This window comes from Ahaetulla prasina, chromosome 16 (assembly GCF_028640845.1).
Source record: "Ahaetulla prasina isolate Xishuangbanna chromosome 16, ASM2864084v1, whole genome shotgun sequence".
NCBI lineage: Eukaryota > Metazoa > Chordata > Lepidosauria > Squamata > Colubridae > Ahaetulla > Ahaetulla prasina.
This window is the reverse complement of record NC_080554.1, coordinates 6610001-6633430: the sequence shown is the minus strand read 5'-3', so window position 1 is coordinate 6633430 and position 23430 is coordinate 6610001. Positions and strand designations below refer to the sequence as shown.

Below are 23430 nucleotides of genomic sequence, written 5' to 3'. Positions count from 1 at the left end.
ATCCATTTGTATATTATATACAAAGTCAATTTATTGCCCCCAACAATCTGGGTCCTCATTTTACCTACCTTATAAAGGATGGAAGGCTGAGTCAACCTTGGGCCTAGTGGGGCTTGAACCTGCAGTAATTGCAAGCAGCTGCTGTTAATAACAGACTGTCTTACTAGTCTGAGCCACAGAGGCCCTTTGTTCTCACTGCCAGGAAATTTCTCCTACGTTGTCCCAAAGTTGTTTGTTTTTTTTTCCTCAAAAGGAAACTGGACTTTGTTTTTCCCTTGAAGACCTTTCGCTTCTCATCCAGGGAGCTTCTTCAGTTGAACTGAAGTGAACAGAAGGCGAACCGAAGAAGCTTCTTGGATGAGAAGCGAAACGTCTTCAAAGAAAAACAAGAAAGCCCAGTTGCCTTTTGAAAAAAAAGCACCTTTGGGACAGCCTGGATGGGCCAAGCATCTCCCACAGGCATTTCGCTCTAAGTTGATTTCTACGAAACCTTCCCGTTAAAACTCTTGAGCTTGATGGTACACTGATGATATTGCCTAGCTGGGTAATGAAAGGTCTACAAGAAAACCACCAAGCTGAGAGAGCACCAAAGATCCCAATGTTCAGCCCTGAACTACAAAAACTTAGCGCCTCCAGACGGAGTGTTCAAACAGGGGGAGTTCAAACGAGCTACATACTGATAGATATCGCCCCGGTGACTGTGTTTTGCTCCTCTGCAAGGAAAAAAATGGCATGGATCCCAAACCAGCAACAGTCAGACATCCCAGGAGGCATACGTGATGACAGACCAGATGGCCAAAGAGAGGCAGGGAAGGAAGGAGGGGAAGGGCAGAGAATGAGACAGACGAAGGGCGAGGGGAGGGGAGGGTGAATTGAGACAAGAGACAGAAATGAGCGTTAGTCAGCGGTTATTCATGAGGAAAAGATGGTTGGATGAATATGCTTTTCAAAGGAAGCGGCGGGCTGCAAGAAAATAAGGTTTTTTTTTTCAACGAGCTCAGGTAGCCAGGTAATTTCCCACAACCTAGCTGCCATCCAGATTTATTCATTCGTCGCCATTGGTGAGTACCACTGCTAGCCCTGATGACGTTACCTAGTTGGGTAGTGAAACGGCGGGCACTTCCCATCATCATCATCATCTTCATTGAATGACCCCATAATCCCTGGTGGGGCAGAGTCTGGGCAACTGAATGGAGCTAGCAGAGTGTTTTGAGGGCCGGATGCCCTGCTTGTCGCCAATTAGGAGTTTTGTTCAGCAGATACCTTCTCAGTGTGCCCAGAAAGAGAAATACCAGCCTGTACCTAGGATCAAACTCACAGCCTCCTGAATGGGAGGCGAGAGCTCCACCTCTAGGCCACCGCAACACTCTAAACAACCGGCACTTCTCATACCTGTCATAATTTTTATGGCGATGGTTAAGCAGATATGCCCCCCAATGGGATTTTCCAATGTATTTTCCCAGGAAACGTTGATAAGGCAATCTCAAAAAACACAGCGATGTGCTCTGAACCGATTAGCGATGTCTATTTCACGCTCCAAATTTGAGACGGTCATTGTTCGGATGACGAGAAATTAGTCTTAAGAGACACTTCTATTTTTGGAGAAAGGCTAAGACGATGGCTTCTATGAACCCCCAAACAAGATGCTTGTGAAAACATCCAGAATAATGCCTTGGAGATGGGAGGGTCTGAATAGCTCTTTACTGTCTTTGTCTTTCATTCCCTGTTCTGATACCCATACACACTGATGAGGTTACCTAGCTTGGTAATGAAACGTCCGCAAGAAAACCGCCAAGCTGAAAGGGCACCAAGGATCCCAGATTCTAACACCAGTGTTTACCTGAGTTTCGGCTGCCAGACGAGGCATGGAAGCTGCTCGCCCCTGACTTTCCAGTCCTGGCTGATGTTCCCCGTTGGCTAAAGTTGGGCTGATTTCTTGCATTTCTACAACCTGGAAAATACAACGACAGAGTAACAGGAGTGAGTAAGAAGCTGTTGCCCACAAACCAGGGGTGAAATGCTCCTGGTTTGCACCGGATCGCCCGATCCGGTAGCGATGGCAGGGGTGGTTCGGAGAACCGGTAGCAAAAATCCCTGCCCCCCCACCCCACCCCATGCCCAGCTGAGCTGCGTGATCATCAGAGGGTTTTTTTTTTACTTTTAAAAGCATTTTTTTTCGGCCAAAAAAATGCTTTTAAAAATTAAAAAAAAAACCCTCTGATGATCGCGTGGCTCAGCTGGGATCATCAGAACCTTTTAAAAGCATTTTTTAACAACCTGGTTCGCCGCACGTATGCATCCTCGCTTTGCTTGCGCACGTTTTGCATATGCACCCGGCCTCCCGCGCATGCGCCCAGCCTTGAAAACATGGCTAAATAGGACAGCATAGCATCAGGGCAGGTGGGCGGGCCTACTGGTGATCTCTGCTACCGGTTCTCCCAAACCGGTACGAACCGGATGAGAGCGCCCAAGATCTAGCTCCATCACAAAGCCATCCTGTATGCTCTGTTTTTAAGTTACAGATCTGGTACCGTTATTTTTCCTCGTCCTCCCCATTCCCGTTTTGCTTTGATACTGTGTCCCTTGAATGATAAAACGGTTCATTCTGATAAATGATAAAACGGTTTATAATTCTGTGCCATCGTAGAATAAAAATATAGAGGATGAGGGACAAGTAAAAAAATAATAAAGCGGAATGTGACCATAAAGAAGATGTGATGAACAACAGTAGAAACACCAGCAGGCTTGCCTGTCATCTCCAGGGTCCTCGGTGCCCTCTGTGCTTTGTGGGGTTCTTGCAGATGTTTGATTACCCATCTAGGTAACATCATGAGGGCTAGAAGTGAGTTTGCTTTCTCTCCCTTCTAGTACTGATGATGTTATCTAGTTTGGTACTGAAATGTCTGCAAGAAAACAACCAAGCTTGGAAAGCACCAAGGTCTCCAGAACCACCATCCTCCTCCTCCTCCTCCTCCTCCTCCTCCTCCTCCTCCTCCCCTCCTCAAACCCCACTGCCTTCTAGCATTGATGATGTTACCTAGTCGGGTAATGAAACATTTACAAGAAAACCACCAAGCTTGGGGAGCAACAAGGTTCCCAGAATAATAATCCTCCTCCTCCTCCTCCTCCTCCTCCTCCTCCTCCTCCTCCTCCTCCTCCTCAAACCCCACTCCCTTCTAGCATTGATGATGTTACCTAGTTGGGTAATGAAACATTCACAAGAAAACCACCAAGCTCAGAGAGCACCAAGGACCGCACAGTTCAACCCTGAGTTACAAATTTTCTTAATTTACTGCATTATGCTGCCTCCCCCATCCTTATTACTTTGAGTCATCTCGGAATCCCAAATTCCCCTCCCCCCCTTTTTTTTTCTTGTTTAATCAGCACTCCCTTAAGAGATCAAAGAATTCCAAAATTTGGGTTTCTGCTAAACGTATGAAAAGCAAACTGGAAGGCGATATGGCGTTCCTCTCTTATGTTTTCCTCTCTTCCTTGCAATGCTGTATCTCCCACCCTCTTGCTTGCCTGCTGGACGGGAATTTCCTCCGAATGGCCTCGTTCAAACGCTGGTGTCCTAGTTTCATAAAACATGTTCTGGGTGTGTTGGATCCCCCAGGACACGGATTCTTTGATGCCTCCTCCTTCTGGCATTGGCCTGTTGCAAAAGAAGAAGAGAGAAGAGGCTCTTAAAAATGCCACCTGGCAGAAAGGCTGTCCTAGGGAGGGCTAAGAAAGAACCGTTAAAATAGAAGCATTTTTGCAACTCGTTGGCAACTGGGATCCAGAGTGGCTTTGTAGGCGCTAGGTTTGTCTTGAGATGTTCCTTTCAGAATCAGTTGCATGCCCACCAGAGCTGGTCCTTGACTTACAGCCGTTCATTTCGTGAATGTTCAAAGTCGGAATGGCACTGAAAAAAGTGACTTACGACCATTCGGGGACTGGACAGAAGACCTCCAAGGTCCCTTCCAGATTCTATTCTATTCTATTCTATTCTATTCTAGTCTAGTCTAGTCTAGTCTAGTCTAGTCTAGTCTAGTCTACATTGAGGTCTACAGAGGAATTATTGAGTCTGTCATTTGCACCTCTATAACTGTCTGGTTTGGTTCTGCAACCCAGCAAGACAGACACAGACTTCAGAGGATCATTAGAACTGCAGAAAAAATAATTGCTACCAACCTGCCTTCCATTGAGGACCTGTATACTGCATGAATCAAGAAGAGGGCCGTGAAAATATTTACAAACCCCTCGCATCCAGGACATAAACTGTTTCAACTCCTACCCTCAAAACGAAGCTACAGAGCACTGCACACCAAAACAACTAGACACAAGGACAGTTTTTCCCCGAAGGCCATCACTCTGCTAAACAAATAATTCCATCAACACTGTCAAACTATTTACTGAATCTGCACTACTATTAATCTTCTCATCGTTCCCATCACCAATCTCTTTCCACTTATGACTGTATGATTGTAACTTTGTTGCTGGCAATCCGTATGATTTATATTGATATATTGACCATCATTTGTGTTCTAAATGTTGTACCTTGATGAACGTATTTTTTCTTTTATGTACACTGAGAGCATATGCACCAAGACCAATTCCTTGTGTGTCCAATCACACTTGGCCAATAAAAAATTCTATTCTATTCTATTCTATTCTATTCTATTCTATTCTATTCTATTCTATTCTATTCTATTCCATTCCATTCCATTCCATTCCATTCCATTCTGTCTCTTAGTCTAGTCTGTTCCGTTCCGTTCCGTTCCATTCTATTCTATTCTATTCCATTCCATTCCATTCCATTCCATTCCATTCCATTCCATTCCATTCCATTCCATTCCATTCCATTCCATTCCATTTCATTCTTCCACTCCACATTCTATTCTATTCTGTTCTGTTCTGCCTTAGGATGAGGAAGGGGTGGGCCTCGGTCTTCATCTGAACCCCCTCTGCCTTGTTCTGCCTCTCCCCTGTTCTGCCCAGCCTGACTTTGCCCTTCCCCAGTTTCCTCCACAGCCAACGGAGCCACTCTCCCGCTCTCTTTCAGCTGTTCGTCTTCCGTCTCAGACTCAGACTCCGATGGGGGCAAGACACTGTGGAAGAAGCTCATCCAAATGAACACCAATGGGTTGAAGAAACAACATGGAAAACCGGAAGAAGGAAACGACCCACGTCTAGAACATCTCCCAACAAAACAGATACTTGTGCCATTTTGTCAAACTGCTGGCCTCTGTCCACAGCTGGAAGCGTTCAACTAGCTGCCTTAAGCTAGGCTGAAGCGATGAACAAGAGGAGAGGGAGTACTTACAGGGCGCCCCCATTGTTGAGTGACGCGGAGCTCTTTTGACGCAGGAAAGCATTGGGGAATCCTGTCTGGCTCTGCTCAAGGGCCGCTTTCAGCGGATGGAAAAGGGAAACAGTACCAGTCTAGAAGAAGAGAGGAAGAAGAGAGAGTGGATTTCACAGAATCACAGGGCTGGAAGGGACCTTGGAGGTCTTCTAGTCCAACCCCCTGCTTAAGGCGGTCCTTATTCCATCCCAGTCAAACGGTTGTCCAATCTTTTCTTGAAAACCTCAACCGATGGATCACCCACATCTGAGTAACGAAACGTTTGCAAGAAAATCACTCGGAGGCAAACTATTCCATTAATTAATTGTTCTCACTGTCAGGAAATTTCTCCTTAGTTCTAAGTTGGATCTCTCTTTAACAATGTTGTGGCCGAGGCCCAAGTAGTGATGACCAAACACAATTCAGTCCTGAACAAACTTATTTTATTAAAACAGCTGAGAATTAATTCATTCTCAGCTTAGTCCAAAACAAATTCTTCATAAACAGTCCTTCGGCCTTATCACCAACCTTTTTTGTCTTTGGCAACCTGCCAAAGGCTTTTCTTGGCAAAAACCCTACAAAGTTCAAGAGACACTGACAAGAAGCAATGGAATCAAGGTTGTTTTCCTACAAAGAACCCAACGGTTTGTTGCTGCTCTTTTAAGCCTTATGGGAGGGGCCAATCATCTTCTGGCCTTACTCCCGAGTTGTCCTTTTTGCTTCAGCTGCTCTTGCCTTCTAGCAGCTCTTCTCTTACATGCCTCTCTGCTGTCTGCCTCTGGAGGCTCTGGAGTCCACGTATCACTCCCAGATGGCCCTGGCTCCATCTCTGCCTCTGACGCAGAGCCCTCATCCGGACTTTCCCTGGACTCCCCATTGAATCCATGGCCAGGGAGATAGGTGGTTGGTTGGTTGGATGGATGGATGGATGGGTTGATGATAGAGAGAGGGATAGATGGATGATAGATTTATGAATGGGATATATGGATGGATGATAGAGACATGAATGGATGGATGTTAGAGAGAGATGGATGGATGGATAGATGGATGGATGGATGGATGATAGAAAGAGCGTTGGATGGATGAGAGAGAGGGATGGATGGATGACTGAGAGAGAGAGGGATGGATGGATGAGAGAGAGAGGGATAGATGGATAGATGGATGATAGCGATATGAATGGATGGATAGATATTTACCTGACAAAGACCTCCAGGCCCTGAGTGAGAAGGGTCACGTGTGTTTTTATTTTGTTTGTAGAAATCAAATATCATCAAGGCTGCATAAACCTTCCCCACTGTCATGGCTTCAGCTAATCAGGAAAGATAGAAGAAGCCACAGAGAGCAGAAAATCAATTCACAAGATACAGAGGCAAAAGGAAACACAATGAACTGCGGTTGGAGAGTCTATGACAAATCAAGAAGTCAAACATTTGAAAATTCCAGCTGAACTCAAACCGGCATCCTCCAACTTGGTGCTCTCCATGGATCTAACTACAATACCCATCGCCCTCCTTCCCAGGTTATCCGTGCACACGGACAGTTGCAGTTGAACACCTCTAGAAGGGATCAAGTTGGGTAAAACTGCTTTTCATTTGTTATGCTCTTAGTAGTAGACGGATGTTCTCCACCCAACAAATGTATTAGATACTGGTCTTTTTTTCCCTGATACTTTGCTGGAGGAAAAAAAAAAACCTGTAAAGGAGGACTAATATTTGTTTTCCGTCATGGTATTTTTGTGCTTTCAAGTCAATTCGGACTCGTGGCAACTACCTGGACCAGAAGTGGCATTCAGCCGGTTCAGACTGGTTCAGGAGAACCGGTAGTTCTGATGATCAGCTGGCCCCACCCACCCACCCACGGCCTATCCTGTCCTATATTTCCTTCTTTCTGGATCAGCTGATTTGTGCAGTACAGCTGATTTCCGCACCTCCGCTGTTCTACTTACTGGGGCTGCCCTAGAAGGTAAGCAGCTGCATTTCAAATTGCTGTATTTTGAACACTGCGCACAAGCGCATTAGGCGCGTACACCCTCAACGAACAGGGGAATTTTGGCGCTCACCCGGGAGCTATCGGGGTGAGTGACCGTTCCGCCGTGACGCTGGCCACGCCTCCCTCGACCTGGAGGCAATCTTGAGGTCCTCTTGGCAAGAGTTTTTGGGAAGAGGTTTGTCCTCACTACCTTTGTAAAGAGAGGACTGGCTCAAGGTCACCCAACTGGCTTTTTGTCTTAGGTGAGACTAGAATTCCTGGCGTCCTGATTTCTAAGCCAATGCCTTGTTTCACCACTATTTTACACTGGCTCTCTGAGTAGCATTAAGTAATAATGCTGATGCAATTCATGCTTCTTTCTACTTGCACAGACGCAGAACGGGCTTGGAGTGCTTACGTTTATGAGGTGGCACTAGCAGATCCAAGGTTTTGGAGGACAAATTGGGCCAAACCACCGAGATCTCCTTCCTTAGCTCAGCATCACACTGGTGTTGCAGCATACCTGTTAGGTAAAAAGCAAAGAAACAGGGTCTAATTTCAGGGGGAAATCCTCAATCCGCCAGAATAGAGCTGGTTTCTCTTCAGATCGTATAAATCTTTCGCCTTTTACTAAAGATTTATGAGTTTCGATGATCCACCTGCCTATGAAGATATTGCCATGCATTTTGTGTCTCCCTTCCAATGTCTCCATTACTGCTGTGTTTATGCCCAAGAATGATACCTCAACTGTCTCATGTTTTTGCTTGATGTTATCCTGGAATGCCCCAAAGTTTAAATTTCGATGGATAAGGATAAGGATGGATATTCAGATACCTTCTCAAGAATGTATTTATGCTTATCTATATAGACTAGACTAGACTATAGAATAGAATAGAATAACAGAATTGGAAGGGACCTTGGAGGTCTTCTAGTCCAACCCCCTGCTTAGGCAGAAAACCCCACACGACCTCAGACAAATGGTTATCCAACTTCTTCTTAAAAACTTCCAGTGTTGGAGCATTCACAGCTTCTGGAGGCAAGTCGTTCCACTGATTAATTGTTCTCACTATAATATAAACCAGTGGTTCTCAACCTTTATAGTGCTGCGACCCCTTTAATACAATTCCCCATGATGTGGCGACCCCAACCGCAGAAGGGGAAAAAAAGCGGCAAACTGTTTTTTTGAATTTATCGCGCCTGAAGCCGTATTGGCTAGCGATCTGAACTGCTTGCGGAGGACGGAGGCATAAAGCGGAGACTCCTCCCCTATTAAGTTTATCGCACCTGAAGCCAGATTAGGCTAGCAATTGGGAGTGATTGCAGCTGGCTTGAGAGGGAGACATCAGAGCAAAGATTTCTCTTTTTTTTAATTCATCGCGCCTGAAGCCGAATTCGGCTAGCGATTTGAAGAGCCTGCAGCTGGCTTGTGGAGTCAACCATTGGAGCGTGATTCTTCGACTCGCAAGCATACTTCCCATTTCTGATGGTCTTAGGCGACCCCTGGCAAATTGTCATTCGACCCCCAATGGGGTCGCGACCACAGGTTGAGAACCGCTGATATAAACTGTAAGAATATCTGTTTTCCCTTCCTGTATGTTAGGTCATGTCTATGAGCAGAAAATGTGTTACAACCAGTTCTACATGACTCTATATCAGAGGTGGGTTTCAACAGGTTTTGACATATGAACATTTGACTGAGAGGGATAGATTCCCCCAAAGCAGGGGTGAAATCCAGCAGGTTCTAACAGGTTCTGGAGAACTGGTACCAGAAATGTTGAGTAGGTCGGAGAACTGGTAGTAAAAATTCTGACTGGCCCTGCTTCATCTATTCTCTGCCTCCCGAGTCCCAGCTGATCGGGAGGAAATGTGGATTTTGCAGTAACCTTCCCCTGGAGTGGGGAGGGAATGGAGATTTTACAGTATCCTTCCCCTGCCACGCCCACCAAGCCACGCCCACCAAGCCACACCCACAGTACCAGTAGTAAAAAAAATTGAAACCCACCACTGCTCCGTATCCCAAATTTCTTGTAACTTTAGCGTGATGCTGAATATGTAGTAGAGGAATCCCTTAAGACCTTGGTCATCCAAATTATTGACCCGTAAATCTGAATTTTCCCCCTTAAGTATTGTCCTCCCTTTTCTTGACATTTATTTCCTTCGTGATAGTTGCACCTTGCTATAGTTTCTTCTAAGATATGTATCACTGTCCTGTTTAATAAGCCACTCCCCCCAAAAAATGTAATTCTCACTGGCTTAATTCTTTAATAAAGGCAAAACAACACCAACACCAGAATAGAACTGGAAGGGACCTTAGAGGTCATCTAGCCAGCCATCCCCCTTACCTGATGCAAGTTTGATGTCCAGGGCTGTCCGTATCAAGGCCATTAGCGTTGAGGTGAAGTGGACACTTAAATCATCGTTTGAGATGGGCATGTTCATCCTGACCAAACGCTGAAGGAAAAGAGTCTTCCGGTCAAGGCGATAACCCTCGTCACCTACTCCCAACCTCCACCCCTCCTATTCCCCTCCAAAGTAAAAAGAGGACAACAATGTTCTGCGAAGCTAACTTTTCATGTGCCGAGATGGTTTTCATCAGGGGCCAGAGAGGAAAATTCAGTCACAATTTTGGAGCGGTGTTCTTTTTTTTCTTTCTTTTTTTTTTTAACTTTCGGCACAGGAAAAGCTCAGCACCAGTGTTGGTTGTATCTTTTTCATGCAAACCAGGGAGGGAGGGAGGAAGGGAGGGAAGGAAGGAAGGGAAGGAAGGAAGGAAGGAAGGAAGGAAGGAAGGAAGGAAGGAAGATGGGAGGGAGGAAGGAAGATGGGAGGGAGGGTGGAAGGAAGGAAGGAAGGAAAGGGAGGGAGGGAGGGAAGGAAGATGGGAGGGAGGGAAGGAAGGAAGGAAAAAAGAAAGATGGGAAGGAGGGAAGGAAGAAGGAACGAAGATGGGAGGAAGGAAGGAAGATGGGAGGAAGGAAAGAAGATGTGGGGAGGGTGGAAGGAACAAAGGAAGGAAGATGGGAGAGAGGGTGGGAGAAAGGAAGATGGGAGTGAGGGAGGGTGGAAGGAAGGAAGGAAGGAAGGAAGGAAAGAAAGAAGGAAGGAAGATGGGAGGGTGGGAGGAAGAAAGGAAGATGGGAGGGAGGGTGGAAGGAAGGAACAAAGGAACAAAAGAAGATGGGAGGGAGGGAGGGAGGGAGGGAGGGAGGGAGGGAGGAAGGAAGGAAGGAAGGAAGGAAGGAAGGAAGATAATGCTCTCCTGAGACATATCAGAATTACAGCTATAACACATGCACTTTGGGAGATTTCATGCACAGTAGCTCCATAGTTGGGATCATGCCGAGAAGGCAACAATGCAGACACACAGAAGGATGGATCAATTGGAGCCCGTAAGAAGCATGTGGAGGAGAAACACCATGTACATGTCAGAAGATCAACTGAGAGCAAAAGAGATGATAAAGAACCATGGTTGGCAGAACCAGCTCTTGGAAACAAGGAAGCAACTGGTACAGGGAGGACAATCACAACATCTTTCTATCTCCAGAAGACACGGACATAACAAATAGAGATGGGAGGGATGTAGAGATTACAAGAAGCCAGAAGGAACAGAAAGGCAGAACTCTCTCTCTCTCTCTCTCTCTCTCTCTCTTCTAAAGTTGGTTTTCTGAAGACACCAACAGTGGTCTGTGCTTCAAGTCACCTGCTCCATGAGAAGGAAGCCTTCTGAATCCAGATTAGGGCATGGATGAGAAAGCTATTCAGCTGCTCAAGCAACATCTTTGTTGGATAACTCCCTGGCCAGGCAGAGTGACAAGCTCTAAGATAGCAAGGACGTAAGCCTACCAGGTCAAGAATCCAGACCTTCAGCTCCAAGGAAACTGAGAGAAGTAAAGCTCTCGGCCTTTGAAGGACATGGCTCACATTTGTCCTGTTCTCCAAAGATTAATCCATCCTCTACTTTGCAGTGCTTTTAAGCAGCCACCTCAGTCTACGGTGAGGATGGACAATGAAGTCTACTAACAACTGAGTTCAGCTTCAGAGTTTGTGTCCTGGCTGCAAATTAACCTCTCAACCTTACTTGCCTTCTCCTCATTCATCTGGGCCAAATGTTGAAAAACTTTGGGGAGGGGGATTATACAGTATTAGACGCCTCCATCTGCTGACGATCTTAACTGGGGCTTATTTTTGGGGTAGGGCTTATATTATGAGCATCCTGAAAAATCATGTTACGGCTTATTTTCTGGTTGGGTCTTATTTTCGAGGAAACAGGCTATCTATCTATCTACCTACCTACCTATCTATCTATCTATCTATCTATCTATCTATCTATCTATCTATCTATCTATCTATCTATCTATCTATCTATCTATCTATCATCTGTCTGTGTCTGTCTGTCTGTCTGTCTGTCCGTCTATCTATCTATCTATCTATCTATCTATCTATCTATCTATCTATCTATCTATCTATCTATCTATCTATCTATCTAATCATCCATCCCTATCATTCTATCTATCTATCTATCTATCTATCTATCTATCTATCTATCTATCTATCTATCTATCTATCTATCTATCTATCTATGTAGGTCTTTGGTTATCTATCTATCTATCTATCTATCTATCTATCTATCTATCTATCTATCTATCTATCTATCTATCTATCTATCTATCTATCTATCTAATCATCCATCCCTATCATTCTATCTATCTAATCATCCATCCCTATCATTTCTTTCTTTCTTTCTATCTATCTATCTATCTATCTATCTATCTATCTATCTATCTATCTATCTATCTCCGTCTCTCTCTCTTTGTCTCTCCGTCTCTCTTCTTATCTCTCTAACTTTATCTATATCTCTTATTTATCTTGTCTCTATCTCCCTGTCTCTCTGTCTCTCTCTGTGTCTATATATCCATCCATTCTCTCTCTCTCTCTCTCTCTCTCTCTCTCTCTCTCTCTCTCCATCTATCTCACTATTTTAGACCACTATTTTAGACTACCCATTCTCTGTAGGAATTATTGGAGGGATGATGGCTTTATTCTACGGGATTCTACTATAGAATAGGGGGTGGGGAACCAGGGCAATTTTATGACCTGTGAACTTCAATTTCCAGAGTTCCTGAGCCTCAGGAATTCTGGGACTTGAAGTTTACAGGTCATAAAGTTGTCTTAGTTGCTCACCTCGATGTAGAACATTCTTGAAATGCACCAAAGGGGAAGATCTTTTGACACGTCCCCCTTCAAAGAAGAAGCAGACGAATACAACTCCTTGCCTCAGAGCTGAAGGAAAGCTTGTGAGATATTCCCCCCCCCTTTCTCTCTCTCTCTCTCTCTCTCTCTTAAAATACAAAACCAACTTTCCTTGTGTATCCTCGTGTCTCTAATCACACTTGGCCAATAAAGAATTCTATTCTATTCTAAAAACAAAACAAAACAAGGAGCAACTCTCGGCTTTGAGGATCGAAGGGCCTCATATCAGAAATGCAGCGATCCCCCCCCCCACATTCTGAAATGGTGCAGTCGCACCAGGAGATCTTTCTAAGAAGGAAAAAATTCCCTCCTTCTTGGATACGTTCCCACACACCACTCTGGCTTCAAAAACCAATGATGTGGATGTTTTTCCCCTCCCCTCCTAGAAGCAGACAAAAAAAGATTGAAGGAAATGGGAAAAATGGATCAAGAGAGAGGTTTTTTTAAAAAAAATAAATACTAAGCATGAAGAGAATGATGGTCCAGATGGAACAGTTTAAAGCTAGAACAGGGGTGTCCAAATCGAATGACTTAGGACTGTAATTCTAACCCTAATGAGATATGGACGTACCACAGATAATATCTCTGGAGAAGATGGTTTACAACTGATCTCCTCCAACTGGTTATTGCGACAATCCTACGCAAGATATAAATAAATGGGGGGAAAAACTTCCACGGCACAGGGTCTTATTAGGTTGCGCGACATAACTGTGGGTGGAATGGGACAACTCGCTGCAGCCAAGTCGTCACGGCCAACTTCCCACGGTCAACTTGACACCACCAATTCACCATGGCCAACTCGCTGTGGCCGATTTGCCACTCAGCGTGGCCGATTTACCACAGGACAACTCACCGAGGGACAATTCAACAATTCAATTCCATTGTTTAAAACAGGGGCGTCAAATTCAAGGCTCGGGGGCTGGATTTGGCCCACGGGGCGCTTAGATCTGGCCAGCGGAGCTTCCCTGGAAACAGCAGACTGGCCCGTGGTTCCTCTGCCAGTGAAAACGGAGCTCTGTTTTCGCTGGCAGAGGGTTGCAAGAAGCCATCGCAGCCGAAACGGAGCTCGGGGACCGGTTTTCGATGGCAGGGCGCTCAGGCCGCCACAGGCGCCCCCAACATGAGTGATGTCGAGCTGGCCATTCCCCACCCTTCCCGCCTCCCCTCCAAGGTCCAACCCAACCCTGATGCGGTTTTCAATGAAATCGAGCTTGACACCCCTGGTTTAAAATAATTAAAAATAGATATTTTGATTTTTATCGTTCACGTTTCATTCTGTCCTGCCTTTGGCGTTCTTTCTTTTGTGATTCTACTCCGCTATTTCTTGGATATTCTATTCAATTCGACATGGTGAGTTGTCCCATGGAGAATTGGCCACGGCGAGTTGGCCACGGTGCGTTGGCCGTGGCGAGTCGTCGCAAACCCATTATGGCGGCAGTTAGGTACCTGCCTGGGCTTTGGCAAATAAGGGGAAAATCTTCCGGTTGTTTTTTTTTTTTATTTCCCACCTTGAAATCGGTGAAAATATTCACTGAAATAGGTGAGAGCAATTCCTAGTTTTTGGGCGGGATGTGGCGTTCTCAGGTACGTTCGTTCTCTTTCCAACCTCGTGAAAGGAGAATCCAGTCAAGGCGACCATTTTTTTTGTGTCTTCCATTGGAGAAATCCGGACTTGGAAGTCCCTTTGGCTGAGAGTTTGGACACCCCTGGACCAGAGGAGAGAAGACACAAATACCACGAGGGCATGAAGCTTAGAACGAAACACAGACCACCCCACCAGGGGTGGTCCGGTGCGGGTGGGGGGAAATCTAACCTTATAGGCAATACGAGCGGGACAGTTCTTCCCAAGGCCAAGTGGTGGCGACATGTGCCTCAGCATCTCGTACATGTCGGTGTAACTGATCCGCCCACTTGGAACCAGAAGGGGGAGACAGAGAGACAGACCGGCGGGGAGAGGTAAGACAACGCAAGGAAGAAGCACCAGCCACAAACAAAGGGGGAAAATAATAATAATAATAATAATAATAATAATAATAAGGGTCGGTGGGGGTGGGGGAGGGGAAAAGCAAACAAGGAGACAAGAGAATTCCGGTTAATTAGTGCATTGGAAGACTGGTTTCCAAGGAAGGTATAACAAAACCAAGGAGAAGGTTGGATGAGGAGGGCTTCCCCAAAGTCCATCTCTTTTGGGTTTCTCCTGCCATCTGCTCTCAAGATTTTTGTTTTTTTTTTTATCGGAAAGAAACAGGTCAGGCCATACGAAAGGGGAAAAGTGGAATCCTCAGTGAAGGTGGGGGAAGAGGGGTGAGGGGGGGGGGAGAAAGAAATCGTAACTCCTTTAGAAAAAAAGGCAGCGGTTGATTTCCAACAGGGAGGTGTTATTTTGGCGTGAAGGAAGTGGTCGTAGTGGTCCTCCGGAGGGGAAGAGGGGAAAGGAAGCATTATGGGACGGTCAGCTGTGGTTGAAGGAAAATGTTTGTTTGTTGGAGTCCTTGGCATTCTCCGAGTTTGGTTGCTTTCTTGCAGATGTTTTGTTGCCCAACGAGGTAACATCATAGGTGATCTTCCTTCCTTCCTTCCTTCCTTCCTTCCTTCCTTCCTTCCTTCCTTCCTTCCTTCCTTCCTTCCTTCCTTCAATGTCCTTAATGCTCTCTGAGCTTGGCTGTTTTCTTGCAGATGTTTCATTACCCAACTAGGTAACTTTATCAGTAATCTTCCTTCCTTCCTTCTCTTTTTCCTCCCTCCCTCCCTCCCTCCCCCTTCCTTCCTTCCTTCCTTCCTTCCTTCCTTCCTTCCTTCCTTCCTTCCTTCAATGTCCTTAATGCTCTCTGAGCTTGGCTGTTTTCTTGCAGATGTTTCATTACCCAACTAGGTAACTTTATCAGTAATCTTCCTTCCTTCCTTCTCTTTTTCCTCCCTCCCTCCCTCTTCCTTCCTTCCTTCCTTCCTTCCTTTCTTCCTTCCTTCCTTCCTTCCTTCCTTCTTTCCTTCCTTCAATGTCCTTAATGCTCTCTGAGCTTGGGTGCTTTCTTGCAGATGTTTCATTACCCAACTACCTAGTAGTTGGGTAACATCATCAGTGATCTTCCAACATCATCAGTGATCTTCCTTCCTTCCTTCCTTCTTTCCTTCCCTCCTTCCTTCCTTCCTTGCTCCCTCCCTCCTTCCTTCCTTCCATGTGCTTAGTGCTCTCTGAGCTTGGCTGCTTTCCTGCAGAAGTTTCATTACCTAACTAAGTAAACATCATCAGTGATCTTCCTCCCTCCCTCCCTCCTTCCCTCCCTCTTTCCCTCCCTTCTTTCCTTTCCTTCCTCCCACTATCCCTGCCTACCTGCCTCCCATTCATCCATATTTGATGCGCTCTGGGCTGCTTTCTTGTAGACATTTCATTACCCAGCTTGGTGACATCATCCGTGCCAGGTTCTTTCTTTAGTGGAAGATCTGTTTCAACTGCACGGAAGGGTTAAAAATGGAAAGCTGTGGCAGAGAGACTTCTTCCATGCCAAACATTATCCTAATAATTCAGGCTTTGGGGAAATGAATCAAGAAATAAGGCTGTAGCTTTGGGATCTTGGGAGATGGAAGATAAGAGGCAGCCTAGCCCAGAGCTGTAAAATGAGTAGGACAAGAGGCTCGGAAGCGGCCCTCCCCAGTTTCTCAGGCTGTAGAAGAGACAGCAAGAGAATCGCACATTCAAACGTGCAATATTGATGTCAGCCTTACCAAGTAGATTAGACCGAAAAGCCAATGAGATCACCAATTCTATTTTAGCACTGATTACCTTACATAGTTCGGTAATAAAATGCCTGCCAGAAAACCACGGTGCTTAGAGAGCACCAAGGGATACTTTACTTCTATTTTATTCTAAAGCTACCTTAACAAAATCTTGGAAGTCTGAAAACAGAATTCCCTTCCCATCACCTTTACAGCAAATTGACCAGGATAAAACATCGCCTTTCTCAATGACTGAAGATTTAATGGATTTATCTTGTGCTCTTTTTTTAAAAAAGATCTTATCCTTCTTCAATAATTTAGCCCGTATTTTACTACAAAATTCTTTAAAAGCTCTTCTTAGTTCTTAAAGACCTAGTTAAGAATTCCAGATTACATTAGACCATTGGCTAGCCTTTTCAAAAAAAAAAAAAAAACAAGTTCTAGCTTTGAACTAAATAAAAGTTTTTAGCATCTCACTGTGGAACAAAATAATGGAGATCTCTTTTTTTTCCCTGGAATTGGGCTGCATGAAAAGAGTGGCTGGTTAGAACAGAGCAGAATAACTGAGTTGAGAGGGACCTTGGAGGTCTTCTAGTCCAAACCCTTGGGCTTGGAAAACTTGGAACTTGGGCTTGGAAAACTTGGAACTTGGGCTTGGAAAACTTGGAACTCCGTCGCCTTCGACAAGACCTAAGTTTAACTCATAGAATCATCTATTGTAATGTCCTTCCTGTCAAAGACTACTTCAGCTTTAATTGCAATAATACAAGAGCAACCAATAGATTTAAACTTAATGTCAACCGCTTTAATCTAGATTGCAGAAAATATGACTTTTGTAACATAATCATCAGTGCTTGGAATACTTTACCTGACTCTGTGGTCTCTTCCCATAATCCTAAAAGCTTTAACCAAAAACTGTCTACTATTGACCTCACCCCATTCGTAAGAGGACCATAAGGGGTGTGCATAAGCGCACAAACGTGCCTACCGTTCCTGTCCTATTGTTTTTCTTTTCTTCTTCCTATCTATCTATCTATCTATCTATCTATCTATCTATCTATCTATCTATCTATCTATCTATCTATCTATCTATCTATGCTTATACCTTTATATACTATATAACCTTTCTGTATGATAGTTACATATATTGTTGTGACAAAATAAATAAATAAATAAATAAATAAATAAATAAATAAATAAATAAATAAATAAACCCACCCTCTGCTCAAGCAGGAGATCCTATACTATTTCAGACAAATGGCTGTCCAATCTCTTCTTTAAAAACTCCAATGATGGAGCACCCACAACTTCTGGAGGGAAGCCATTTCACTGATCAATTGTTCTAACTATCAGGAAATTTCTCCTTAGTTCTAGGTTGCTTTTCTCCTTGGTTAGTTTCCACCCATTGCTTCTTGTCCTGCCCTCAGGTGCTTTGGAGAATAGTTTGACTCCCTCTTCTTTGGGGCAGCCCCTGAGATATTGGAAGACTGCTATCGTGTCACCCCAAGTCCTTCTTTTCACTAGACCAGACATACCCAATTCCTGCAACTGTTCTTCACATCTTCACAGCCTGTTATTTTTATTTTCTTTTTTTAATCATCAAGCAAGCAAGATGATTAGGGGACTAGAGACTAAAGCATGCGAAGAACGGTTGCAGGAACTGGGCCTGTCTAGTCTAGTGAAGAGAAGGACCAGGGGAGACAGGATAGCAGCCTTCCAATATTTGAGGGGCTGTCCCAGAGAGGAGGAGGGGGTCAAGCTATTTTCCAAAGCACCCAAAGGCCAGATAAGAAACAATGGGTGAAAACTGACCAAGGAGAGATTCAACCTAGAAATAAGGATAAATTTTCTGACAGTGAGAACAATCAACCAATGGAACAGAAGTTGCCTTCGGAAGTTGTGGGAGCTTCATCACTTTTTTAAAAAAATTTGCATTTATATCCCGCCCTTCTCCGAAGACTCAGGGCGGCTTACACTATGTTAGCAATAGTCTTCATCCTATTTGTATATTTATATATAAAGTCAATTTATTGCCCCCAACAATCTGGGTCCTCATTTTACCTACTTTATAAAGGATGGAAGGCTGAGTCAACCTTGGGCCTGGTGGGACTAGAACCTGCAGTAATTGCAAGCGATTAGGTGACCTACGAGGTCCCTTCCAACTCTGTTAATCTGTTAAATCTGCTGAAATGAGCGAGGCCAGGCTAACTCATTTCCGAGTTAGAAGAAGGAAACCGTTTTAAAGCTGACCATCCCATAAGGCTTCCGTATCCAGGCAGGGAATATCTAAGTTGGGCAGAAGGAAAAATGCAGCAGGCACGAACGTAGGAGGTGGGAACAAGCTGGTCCATCGTTTCTCTGTACACAACCGGGTTAGTTTTCATTCCAAGGTTATTTCTATTTTTTATTTTGGGTTTTGTTTTTTTTTGCAGTGCAGACTCAAAAGACCCCATTCAGTTGCAAGTCAAGGCGACCTCTCCTCCCACCCATCCCCCATCCCCGAAAAATAAAAAAAAAGAACTGGGATTTTCCCACCCCGAATTTTGCAAACCTTGAATGCCACTCTATGAGGGCACTTCTTTCCTAAGCCCAAAGGTGGAGCAATAGCTCGGAATAAATTGTACATATCCTTATAATGTATCCGGCAACTGGAAAGAAAACAGACATTTTTATAAGTCGCGACTCAACTGGGGGGTGGGGAGAAGAAGAAGATGCAATTAAAATTAAAACAAAAACTTTCTCCTGGAACCTCTTGCCTCCATCCCACAATAACACGACCAGGAGAAGAAAAACTGGAGGGGAAAAAAGAGGACATTTCAGAACCGGTGAGTTAGACCAATCCTCTCTGCTGAAGTCCCATAAAAGTAATGTGTTCGTTTCCATAAGGAGAGGAGATGAATCAATAGCAATAACTTATTAGAATAGAATACAGCTGGAAGGGATTTGGGAGGTCGTCTATCCAGTCCCCAGCTCAAGGAGGAAAACCTTTCTAGTCCCTTCTTAAAAGCTACCGTATTTTGGGGGAGTATAAGATGCACCTTAGCTTTTGGGGAGGAAAATAAGAAAAAAGCTGATTGGCAGGTGGATCAGCCTCCCGCTGACCAGCTGTTCCAGAGGTGAATTTTAGCATCAGGTTCCTTGGTTGTGAGCTTTGTGCCTTGCTTTTTTTTTTGCTTTTGTTTTTCTGCCTCTGAAAACCTCCGAAACAGCTTCAGAAAAAAAGCCTCTAAAGCAGCGGTTCTCAACCTGTGGGTCGCGACCCCGTTGGGGGTCGAATGACGATTTGCCAGGGGTCGCCTAAGACCATCGGAAATATGGGAAGTATACTTGCGAGTCGAAGAATCGCGCTCCCATGGTTGACTCCACAAGCCAGCTGCAGGCTCTTCAAATCGCTAGCCGAATTCGGCTTCAGGCGCGATGCATTAAAAAAGAGAGAAATCTTTGCTCTGATGTCTCCCTCTCAAACCAGCTGCAATCACTCCCAATCGCTAGCCTAATCTGGCTTCAGGCGCGATAAACTTAATAGGGGAGGAGTTTCCGCTTTAATGCCTCCGTCCTCAAGGCCATCGCAAGCAGTTCAGATCGCTAGCCAATACGGCTTCAGGCACGATAAATTCAAAACGAAAATAATTTTACGGTTGGGGTCACCACATCGTGGAGAATTGTATTAAAGGGGTCACCACATCGTGGGGAATTGTATTAAAGGGGTTGCAGCACTATAAAGGTTGAGAACCACTGCTCTAAAGCTCTGTTTGGGGGCTTTTTTTCTGAAGCTCTGTTTGGAGGCTTTTTTCTGAAGCTCTGTTTGGAGGCTTTTTTTCTGAAGTTCTGTTTGGGGCCTTCTTTTCTGAAGCTTCTTTTCTGATGCTTTTTTCAGCCTCTGAAACCTCCGTTTGAGAAGCTGGGCAGGGCTACATTCAGAGTATAAGACGCACTCAGATTTTCACCCTCTTTTTGGGGGAAAAAAGGTGCATCTTATACTCCCAAAAATACGGTAATAACTAAATCATCAATTTATGACCACAATTGACCCCAACATTTATGTTGCTATGTGAGACATTTGCTAAGGGGGTTTTGCCCCATTTTACGACCTTTTTTGCCACCGATGTTAAGTGAATGACTGCAGTTGATAAGTTAGTACCCCGTCTGATAAGTGACTCGGGCTTCTCCACGGGCTTTGCTCGTCAGAAGGTCGCAAAAGGGGACTCATGTGACTTTGGGATGCAGCAACAGTTGCCAAGTTTGATCACGGGGAATGCTATAAAGGTGGCAACTTTTCAAAAACGGTCATAAGTCACTTTTTTCCAGTGGCGTGGTAACTTTGAACAATCACTAAGTGAACTGTCGTAAGTCGAGGACTACCTGCAATCCATTTTCTGCACATGCACCAACCAATAGGTAGAACCAGAGACATGAAAACGAAGCCAACTTTCATAGACTTCATTCACTTCACTGACTATAGTTTGCCCTATGTTTTTTTGCCATGGTGGTGTAGCTATCCTTGTTCTTTTGAGTTTAGACATATGACTCTCTGGAATGCATGCACAATGGGCGAAAACAGAGAACTGTATCATTAGTAATATGGATACCGGTCCAGCTTCCAAATCTCCATCACCCAAAATATTGATGGGTCTTGAACCTCTAAAGTCCAGGTGAGGAACCCCAATGTCTTTGAGGACAGCTAACCCCTTTTTTTCTTGGCTGATCTTCCCCCGATGTGAGAAGCACCTCAACCAATCCAACGCTACCTTCACAAGACCAAAAGTGGGTGACCAAGAGGACATACATACCAAGCAGCTGGGTCGTACTCCGCCCACACACGAATAAACTCATCCAGATGATGAGGTCCAAGGATGGACGAATCTCGGGTCAAGTACTCAAAGTTGTCCATGATTACAGCCACAAACAGGTTCAACATCTGTTAAGGGAGAATAGAAATGAAATCGGGGTAGGGGGAAGGAAAGATATTAACTTTAATCCAAATTAATCCAAAGCACCAGAAGGCAGGACAGGATGGAAGCTAATCAAGGAGAGAAGCAAGCTGGAATCAAGAAGAAACTTCCTAACAGTGAGGACAATGAATCGGTGGAACAGCTTGCCACCAGATGTTGTGGGTGCTCCATCACTGGAGGTCTTTAAGAAGAGACTGGACAGCCACCTGTTTGAAATAGTATAGGGCAGTGATGGCTAACCTTTTTGTCATCGCGTGCCAGGAGGGGGGGCGGGGGGCGTGTGTGTATGTGCCCACACCCATAATTCCATGTGCCCCGCCCTCGCGCATGTGACCTCCTCTCCCGCCCTACTCCTGGCATGCAATGGCCTGGTAGGCCCTTTTTTCTTTCTCTGCATGGCTCCGGGGCCTCTCTAGGAGTCTGGGGAGGGCGAAAATAGCCTTCCCCACCCCCCCTGGAGGTCCTCCGGAGGCCGAAAATGGCCCATTTGACAACTTCCGGTAGGACCGGAAGGTCTATTTTTTTTGCTGTCCCCAGCCTCCAGGGCCTCTCTAGGAGTTTGGGGAGGGCGAAAACGGCCTTCTCCACCCCAGCCCGGAAGTCCTCCGGAGGCCGAAAATGGCCCATTTGACAACTTCCGGTAGGACCGGAAGGTCTATTTTTTGCTATCCCCAGCCTCCAGGGCCTCTCTAGGAACTTGGGGAGGGCGAAAACGGCCTTCTCCACCCCACCCCGGAAGTCCTCCGGAGGCTGAAAATGGCCCGTTTGACAACTTCCGGTCCCACCGGAAGTGGTGGACTAGAAGACCACCAAAGGTCCCTTCCAGCTCTGTGATTCTGTAATGGGTCTCCTGCTTGAGAAGTGGGTTGGATTAGAAGACCTCCGAGGTATCTTCCAGCTCTATTCTGATTCTTAGCTTTTTTGTTGTTGTTGTTGTTATTGTTGATAAGTGAGTTCCCAACTTTTCAGACAAACGGAGGAGGGCACAGACTGGAGCAACAAGGGGTCAACTTTTGGGGTCAAAAGAAGAGTGTGCCTGAAAGAGACGGAGCTCTTGAATACATTACAGCATTGCCATGTTCAACAGAGAGACCCCTCGTGGCTCCCATGTGACACCTCTCCTGCGCAGACTGCACCGGCTACCTGTGGCCTTCCGGGTGCGCTTCAAGGTTTTGGTAATGATCTTCAAAGCGCTCCATGGCATAGGGCCGGGTTACTTACGGGACCGTCTGCTGCCACCGATTGCCTCTCACCGACCCGTGCGCTCTCACAGAGAGGGACTCCTCAGGGTGCCGTCAGCCAGGCAGTGCCGACTGGTGACACCCAGGGGAAGGGCCTTTTCTGTGGGGGCTCCCACCCTCTGGAATGAACTTCCCCCGGGACTTCGCCAACTTCCTGACCTTCGAACCTTCCGCCGCGAGCTTAAGACACATCTATTTATTTGCGCAGGACTGGACTAGAATTTTTGAATTTTTAAATTTTGAATTTGGTTTTAATGGGGTTTTATTATTTGTATTTCTATTTTAAATATTCGGCCTTATTTAATCAGTTTTTTAATTGTTGTTTTATCCTGTATTTATATGTGTGTTTTATTCTGGCTGGAAACCGCCCTGAGTCCCTAGGGAGATAGGGCGGTATAAAAATGCGAAAAATAAATAAATAAAATAAATAAATGTCTCACCAGAAAAGAGCAGAGGAAGATGAAGGAGACAAAGTAGAAGTAAGCAAAGTCACTGCCGCATTCGTTCCTGCTGAGGTTGGAGTGCTCGTCGCAGGGTTGGTTGCTGAGGCACGCGAGCATGATTTCATGCCAGGCTTCTCCAGTGGCGCTCCTGAAATCAAACGCAAGAAAAGGAATTGGAGGAATCAACTGGTCCAGAATGGACTCGGGTAGCTTAGATGTGTTGCGGCCCATCGGCCCCTCCAGCAGCCGAATCAGAGGAGGAGGTGTGGGAGTCAGGGTCAGCATCAGGGCAACCGGGTAGCTCCGAGGGGGAAGAGGGAATGCAGTGGCAGAGAGAAAGAGGCAGAGGTGGAGCCTGGGCCATCTGTCAACCCTCAGATGGAGAGTCAACAGCCCCCAGGTCTGGAGGTGGCTGATGAGGAAGAGGAGGAACAGCTGGGTCCAGTGCCTGATGCACAGATACATAGAAGGCAGAGGAGAGGAGAGCAGTGGAAATCTATGGGCCGGTCCTTGGACGGAAGAGCCACTGCTGC

At 45.5% G+C, this 23430-nt stretch overlaps 1 protein-coding gene across 1 annotated transcript in view; it reads right to left on the bottom strand.

The window, feature by feature from the left end:
- The window catches only part of CACNA1B (calcium voltage-gated channel subunit alpha1 B), a 218663-nt gene that overhangs the window by 3240 nt on the left and 191993 nt on the right, over positions 1-23430 (bottom strand). The window contains exons 38-46 of the mRNA XM_058159704.1: positions 22895-23045; positions 21052-21179; positions 14361-14457; positions 9640-9748; positions 7716-7820; positions 6526-6638; positions 5309-5427; positions 3514-3655; positions 1841-1951 (exon numbers count right to left, since the gene is read on the bottom strand). Of these exons, the coding sequence (XP_058015687.1) occupies positions 1841-1951; positions 3514-3655; positions 5309-5427; positions 6526-6638; positions 7716-7820; positions 9640-9748; positions 14361-14457; positions 21052-21179; positions 22895-23045 (1075 nt within the window). The remainder of the gene's footprint in view (positions 1-1840; positions 1952-3513; positions 3656-5308; positions 5428-6525; positions 6639-7715; positions 7821-9639; positions 9749-14360; positions 14458-21051; positions 21180-22894; positions 23046-23430) is intronic.